The sequence below is a fragment of the Neoarius graeffei genome, chromosome 1 (genome assembly GCF_027579695.1).
Source record: "Neoarius graeffei isolate fNeoGra1 chromosome 1, fNeoGra1.pri, whole genome shotgun sequence".
Classification (NCBI taxonomy): Eukaryota; Metazoa; Chordata; class Actinopteri; order Siluriformes; family Ariidae; genus Neoarius; species Neoarius graeffei.
Genome location: NC_083569.1, coordinates 76,760,378 through 76,768,879, shown reverse-complemented (window position 1 = coordinate 76,768,879; position 8,502 = coordinate 76,760,378). Strand labels below are relative to the sequence as shown.

The window sequence follows — 8,502 nt, the reverse complement described above, 5'->3', positions numbered from 1 at the left end:
TTTGCATAACCAGCCAATAGTTACAGTTATTTCCTAAAGTCTTGCTCTGTACTCTAAATAACAGAATAACATAAGCTTATTTTGTGTTGCATTTCATTAAAACCATTAAAATTATTGTTAAATCGCGTTTTAGAGGGGAAAAACCGCCAGTGAATCTTTTGGAAGATGAAAGAGTCGGTTCTTTTTGGTGAACTGAAGCCAAATGATCCGAATCATTGAAAAGGTCCGAAATTTCTATCACGAATTCAAGGAGAAGCAACTGTCACGTGACCATCTTTAATTTTTCTGTGCATGTCCGATTTATTATAGTGTCATTAAAAAAACCCCAACTTTACAATATTTTAAATCCATGATTGCAAGTGTCACATGTCTGGAATAAATTTTATGATCAAGTAGCCTATTTCAAATCGAAAGTATTAAAACAGTAGGCTGTTGTGTAATACTGGACTTTCCATGTCACATGAAGCAGTTTTCCTGGAGGAGATGACGTAATCGCCTTCCGTTCCCGCCCCACGTGTGTGTGTGAGTGTGTGTGTTTCACTACAAACAGTAGCAGAGCACCCTTAGTTTGAAGATGAGCAGTGTTGTGCACAGAGTGTGGTTTCATTACAAATCAGAAAGGACACAAACAGGAAGTGTTTAAAATCGTGAAAAGGTAGGCTGATCCACAACAATAGAAGCAAAACAGCAGTTTTTATGCATTTAATTTGTATGTATAGTGATAAACAATTCATAACTAGTCTTTTGCAAATGTACCTTGACACCTACTACGCTGTTTTTAGCTTGTCAAGCATGCTTACAGTTTGCTTTACTCTGATTTCTGTCTTGTAGGTATCATTCTGAAGAGAAGTCTTTGACATCACCCAGAACAATGCTTGCTGTGTCTCAGACAATGGTAACGGAGGAAAGCCTCACCTGTCTCCATGTTCAGCTGTATCATCCAGACCAGTCCATGCATCCTCTGTACAACCTTCTGCGCATGAACCAATCTTACAAGATCAACGCAGAAGATCCGATTAGGCTGGGCCGAGATGGACAGTCGTGCTCATTTGTGCTGAACGACAGCCATGTCTCCCGAAAACAGCTCTCTATCCAGGCGTATCGCAAGGTTGGTAGCCCAGACCTACGCTTCACTGTGCAGAACATGAGCCAGAAAGGCAAGATTCTGGTAAACGGGTCTGAACTGGGCCATCTGGAGCGGGCTGATCTGGAGGAAAAGGCCCTGCTCAGATTTGGCAAGTATGAGCTGCTGATTTGGCAGGAGCCTGGTGAGGCACAGGACAGTTTTGAAGTTTTGTTTGAAAAGCTGAATGTTTCCCCTTCAAGGGAAATGGGAATAGATTTGCCATGCAGGACACCAGTGATGGATACAGGTGTCATTAACTATCAGAATGGAGCACCCAGGAGTCATGAGCCATTAGAAATTGACGAGAACCAGTACAAGTTGCAGCCGGGAGAACCTTTTTAGGGTTCCAAAGATGAGTTTGCTAGGAGACATTCTGGGGTTATTTTAAGTGTAAGGATGGGGACGAGGCTGCTGATTCAGCATATGACACGTTCTTATTTTATTGTGTGCGAAGAAAGGCACATTTTCAGTTACAGACTTCTGTAGAGGCTCTGTTCTGTCATTTTTACCATGCTTTATTATTATTATTATTATTATTATTATTATTATTATTATTATTATTATTATTATTGTGCCCTAACTCAATCTTTTGATTACGTTACTGAAATACTTTCTGGAAATAGTTCACAAATAATTGAACAGTACTTTGAGTAGCATTTCTGACTTGTACTGTAGTTTACTATATTTTTTACTAAATATTACTGAGCCAGATGTTGAGCTTCGCTTTCTCTCTCTCTCTCTCTCTCTCTCTCTGTCATAAACAGTTAATAGCACATTATTATTTATCTAAAATAATGTAACTGTATCATATACTGATTAACTACCATGCATTTATTTCGTATGTACATACAGAATGTAGTGTTACACAGGCCATGCTAAAGTATAGGATAGTGAGCCTTCTTTTGAACAAAATGTGAAATAGGTAAGACTTTTTTTAAGATTGTTATTATCACCTTTTTTAAAGAAAAAAACAACAACCCTGAATCATTAATCCTGATTTAAACAAATAAAAGCAGTTTTGTAAACTTGCTGGAGTTTCTTTTAGCAAGAAAGGAACCATTTGTTAACAAGTCAAGGCAGAAGAACAGATGTGGCTTGTAATAGTATTCAAAAAATGAAATATGAAATAAATTGTTCATATTCTACAGTCATGCTAGTCAGCACACTGTATGAATTACTGTGAAAGGAAGGATGAACAATGTTTTCTCAAATATTTCATGTATTCAGAACATCCTTTTGGTTCAGATTACACTGAATTATAATAGGCTTGAATTGTATTTGAAGTAAACATAAGGTCACATCTTCGTCTTCAAGACTCTTGTCTTACCATTAACTAGCAATCGCACTGTGTAAACAACATAAAAGCAGACACTGTTTCTCAGTTCCCCAAAAGAGGAAGCCCTTAGTCAGCTACCCAGTCATAAGAAGTGATGCAGTGCAAAAGTGAGACGACTATCTGGTTGAGTTAAATTAAGCTCTCTGAAATCTCCTTTGATACTGTACTTTGTAGGTCCAGAACCAGCTGCTAAACCAATGAAAAGGCAAAAAATAAAAATCATATTTGATTGTTTGGTTTTCTGTACATTTAAAAGAGGTAATGCTATATTATCATTAGATTAGATTAGATTAGATTAGATTAGATTAGATTCACTTTATTCATCCCACATCGGGGAAATTCACGTGTTACGGTAGCAAGAAAATGTCAAACAGATAACAAATAAAACTGAAATAAAAATTAGACAAACGAAGGATTAAATACAAAGGGCTATTTGCTAGGGATGTCCCGATCCGATCACGTGATCGGAAATCGGGCCCGATCACATGGTTTCAGACTCGATCGGAATCGGGCATTGCCTCCCGATCAGGGATCGGATATATATCTATATAATATATTCTCATTTTTAACACATCAATAGCTATGCGTTGGCACAGAGTGAGACCAGACCTCTTGTCTCAACACAGCAACATCAACGCGTGCGGCATGACATCACTTTGTAGCGGAGACGCTATTGGTTATTGGCTGCCTGTTGCCGGCAAAGTTGAACACGGAAGCAGTTCGAAGCGGAAAGCAAAGCATGAGATCATTTTTTTTTTCGTTGGATGACAAAAGAAACGGGCTCAAACCTGAAAGGGTAGAAATGCTTGTTTTCATCAAGAAAAACGTTCATTTCCTTAATTGAAATTACTGTACACCACTGTGAGATGCGTTCTTAAAAGCAAATTACTGGCACTGTGGCACTTTATTTTTTTTTTTATTTGTTTACATTCCTGCCAGGTATTTTAAGGTTATTTTTTTTAATTTGTTATTTATTGTTCAAACTGCCTCACGTAAGTGCTCTGTTTGCTAACAGAGTTGTTGGATGTTAAAATAAGATCTCATCTCATCATCTCTAGCCGCTTTATCCTGTTCTACAGGGTCGCAGGCAAGCTGGAGCCTATCCCAGCTGACTATTGGCGAGAGGCGGGGTACACCCTGGACAAGTCGCCAGGTCATCACAGGGCTGACACATAGACACAGACAACCATTCACACTCACATTCACACCTACGGTCAATTTAGAGTCACCAGTTAACCTAACCTGCATGTCTTTGGACTGTGGGGGAAACTGGAGCACCCGGAGGAAACCCACGCGGACACGGGGAGAACATGCAAACTCCACACAGAAAGGCCCTTGCTGGCCCCGGGGCTCGAACCCAGGACCTTCTTGCTGTGAGGCGACAGCGCTAACCACTACACCACCGTGCCGCCCGTTAAAATAAGGTGTTAAATAAAAAATGGGGAACATCCTGGATCCGTTTCTTTCCTCGTCTTTATTTTTTATGGATTATAAGAAGTATCGGATCGGGACTCGGTATCGGCAGATACTCAAAATCAAATGTTTGGTATCGGATCGGAGGGCAAAAAACCTGATCGGGACATCCCTACTATTTGCATTATCTACCATGAAAAAGTATAGAAAAATTGCCTTATTGAGAGGCTCGGAAAAATTGCACATTACAGGTAGACTCTGTATATATACACACATATATACAGAAATTTTATATATATATATATAAGTATGCATAAAAATAGTTTAGGGCCTATATTAATTGCACATAATAATTGCATAGATGAGAGATGGCAGAGGTAGTAGTGGTGAAGTAGTGCAAATATAACGACAAACAGGTTATTGGTGCTACGTTACAAGTTGTGGGTGTTATACAGTCTGACAGCAGTAGGTATGAATGACCTGTGGTATCTCTCCTTACACCGTGGGTGTAGCAGTCTACTACTAAACGAGCTGCTTAAAGCCCCCACAGCCTCATGTAGGGGGTGAGAGGGGTTATCAGAATCAGAAGCACTTTATTGCCAGGTATGTTACACACACGAGGAATTTGACTCTGGTTCGACTTAGCTTTCATAGTACAGACAGAAAGAAAGTATAGGAAAAAAAAAAACCACACACACACAGAGAGTCTCACTGCAGTGAACTCCAGGGGGAGAATCGCGTTTTTACAGCGACGGCCTTGAAGGCAGTGCTGGCTGGGAGAGCCAAGATAAGATTGGAATTTGTTTAGACTTAAGATGGGTAGACTTGTCCTTTTTCGCTTAACCCGCTTGTCCATTCTGGCCACCAAAATGATCCATTTCTCTTTGCAAAGCCATCAACTTCTCCATGATGTTATCAATGTTGCGACTCAAGTTCTGAACAGCCACAGTCTGAGTGCCGACAGCTCTGCCCACCGCCTCAATCATGTCGGGCAGCTTTGTGGGGCTTTGAACAGCTGCCACCGTTAACTGATTTCCTCGATACACCAGGGCAATGCCAAGTGCAATCAGCAAAAATCCTGTGATCATGGTTCCGAATAGGTAAATATCCTCAATGTCCTCCACGGAAAGAATCGCCAAGCACACCACACGCCACTTCTCCAAGGCATCCATGGTGTATCCGGCTGCAAACGTTCCGGCAGGACAGGCAGGTTCCCCCGAACCCAGACTTCTCGTCGAGAAGATTGTGTCAATTGTGTGAAGTGACCAGTTGATCAAATCCATAATTTCGATTCGGAGAACAGTGCAGGAAGGGTCTCTCAGACAAGATGAGTCCGCAGAAGCAAAGCAGGAGAGAGGCTTGTCAGGAAGGGAGAGGCTGAGAAATGAGAGATGAGAGATGAGAGGAAAAAACACCCACACATTTCGCTCCTATCAGGACCAGAATGTGTAGGCATTAAAAAAACCCCTCAGCGCAGCATTCCGTGAAACATGGAGAAGAATTAACACAACAATTACACAAAAACATAGAAAGTACGAGAGAGCAAAGTTCCATGGCAGCCGTTTGTGGCGCCATCTTGGATGGAAAATCCATGATTGAGGTCAGCTTGGCTAACATCCTCCTCTCACCCACCACCTCAATGGAGTCCAGAGGACAGTCCAAGACTGAGCCAGCCCTTCTGACCAGTTTATTAAGTTTCTTCCTGTCCCTCTCTGAATTTCCACAGCCCCAGCAGACCACAGCGTAGAAAATCGCTGATGCTACCACAGAGTCATAAAAAGTCCTAAGCAGTGTCCTGCACACACCAAAAGACCTCAGTCTTCTCAAGAGGTGGAGACGACTTTGGCCCTTCTTGTACAGGACATCTGTGTTGTTAGTCCAGTCCAGTTTGTTGTTGAGGTGAACACCCAGGTATTTGTACTCCTCCACGATCTCAATGTCCAAACCCTGGATGTTCACTGGTGCAATTTGAGGAACCGTCCTTCTGAAATCGATCACCACCTCCTTTGTCTTGCTGGCGTTGATGCGCAGGTGGTTCAGTTCACACCAGGCGACAAAGTTGGTGATGACCTCTCTGTACTCCAGATCATCCCCCTCTGACACACGTCCAATGATGGCTGTATCATCTGAGAACTTCTGGAGGTGGCAGCTGTCCGTGTTGTAGCTGAAGTTAGATGTGTAAAGTGTAAAGAGGAAAGGAGAGAACACTGTACCCTGTGGAGCCCCCGTGCTGCAGACTACCACATCAGACACACAGTCGCAGAGCCTCACGCACTGCGGTCTGTTAATGAGGTAGTCAATGATCCATGCAGCCAGGTGGCAGTCGACACCAGCTCCCTCCAGCTTCCCCCTAAGCAGTGAGTGCTTATATATTCAGTCAGTGCTTATTTATATTCAGTCAGTGCTTTATCCTGGTCAGGGACACATTGGATCCAACCTGGAACACTGGGTAGGGAATACACCCTGGATGGGATCATTAACAAGCATTATACACACATATTCACCCGATCATTCACACATAGGGGCAATTTAGAGTCACCAATTCACTGACTGAAATATTTTTGGAGGTGGGAAGAGACCTAAGAACCTGCAGGAGACCCAAGGGGAGAACATGCGAAACTCCATACAGACCTGAGCGCAGGATCAACCCCAATTCCCCACAGGAAAAAACAAACAAACAAACAAACAGGTCTAGCAGGTTTACAAGAAGTACATAACCTCAACCATAAAACTACATGAAAGACATCTTATCAGTATAGGTGGAGACTGATGAGAAAGCTTCACAGCTGAACATTTTGAACTATGATTAAACAGTAACTGTTTTCCCGCTGTGAGTTTGGACTTCCCAGAATACACACTTTTACTGCCAGTATATAGCAGTCCTAAAGGTGAATATGACAGCGTCTAGACATTTGTTATCTTCCCTGTCCTTCTTTCTTAAAGTCAATTAATATGAGGGTTTATTCCAAGCTAAAAGAGTTGTGCTCATGCTGAAGGTGAATCACAGGAAATTTACTGTATTTCTCTGAGTGACATCAGTTTTTGTCACAGCAGTTAACACCAGGGTTACTGAAACACCAGGGTTACTGAAACTAAAGCTAACAAATGTTTCAGGAACAGAAATGAATTTGGTGAGAAACTATATCATAAATTACAATATATATAGTACTGGGCAAAAGTCTTAAAGTGCCATTCCACCATTGGATGTATTCTTTGGCATAAAATACAATATATTTTATGACAACATGACTAGACAGAGAAATCTTTTAGCTTCAAAATGATATATCAAACATAATTTTTTGACAACGACAAGTATATTAATTTTGCGACCAAAGTCACCTACCCTTTTAATTTCCGCGCGGTAGTGAAACGTGATGTCATCGGCAGGTTCCCCTTCTTGTGTACCACGTCACGTGTGACGTGGCACAGATTATCAGCAATGGCGGATAGAACGCGATTTCCACTTGTCGATTGCTGTGCTGATATTCACCATCGACCGTCTCCTTTGGGCATCACTTGCTATTTTCCTTCGCTTCTTTTCCGAAGCTGACAATCGCGTTCTATCCGCCATTGCTGATAATCTGTGCCACGTCACACGTGACGTGGTACACAAGAAGGGGAACCTGCCGATGACATCACGTTTCACTACCGCACGGAAATTAAAAGGGTAGGTGACTTTGGTCGCAAAATTAATATACTTGTCGTTGTCAAAAAATTATGTTTGATATATCATTTTGAAGCTAAAAGATTTCTCTGTCTAGTCATGTTGTCATAAAATATATTGTATTTTATGCCAAAAAAATACATCCAATGGTGGAATGGCACTTTAAGCACCCTATTTTTTTTTCATACAAACTTTGTTATAGATTTCTAGTTGATGACTTCTACATTATCAAGTCAGTACAAAAACACTTTAGAGTCCAAACGTTCGTTTTCCAGCACAAAAAAAAAGTTTGTATCTGAACAGCATATTACATAAGAGAGCCCTTTTCAGATGAAAAAAGAAAACATAATGAAGGCTGATGGGTTTTGGTGCAAAATGAAGAAGTGACAGTTAAAGTGTCCAGAAGAACTGTGGCTGGTTCTGTAAGATGCTCAGTAAAACCTACAGCTCATTTCCTTATAAAACTGCACTCACTGTACCTGAGACTACCATTTATTTCAAAGGGTCGTCTCACACTAAATATTGACTTTGTTTCATTTATTATAGTTTACTGCTGTTTATAGTATTTTTTTGAATGTTGAAACATTTCATTTCATTATTTTTAAGCCATTAACAGGCATTATACACACACATTCACCATTTTTGGTCGACAGCACTTCTGTACCTGTGTCTAAAGCACAAAGCATAAAATTGTGCAGATACAAATCAAGATCTTCAGGCAAAGTTCACTTCAAACATCAGAATGGGAAAAATTGTGATCTCTGTGACTTTCACTGTGGCATGGGTGTTGGTTGGTGCCAGATGGACTGGTTTGAGTATTTCAGAAACTGCTGATCTCCTGGGGTTTTCACACACAACAGTCTCGAGAGTTTATATATAATGGCGCAAAAAACAAAAAACATTGAGTGAGCAACAGTTTTGTGCTTGGAAACGCCTTGTCAAGAGAGGTCAGAGGAAAATGGC

General features: G+C 41.1%; 1 protein-coding gene across 1 annotated transcript; it reads left to right on the top strand.

Annotated features, from left to right (window-relative positions):
• Window positions 1-442: 442 nt before the first annotated feature.
• On the top strand, window positions 443-2,151 carry tifa (TRAF interacting protein with forkhead associated domain). The gene is made up of 2 exons (XM_060924956.1): window positions 443-655; window positions 832-2,151. Exon 2 carries the CDS (start codon window positions 872-874, stop codon window positions 1,466-1,468), a length of 597 nt encoding a protein of 198 aa, XP_060780939.1. The 5' UTR covers window positions 443-655; window positions 832-871; the 3' UTR covers window positions 1,469-2,151.
• Window positions 2,152-8,502: the final 6,351 nt, after the last annotated feature.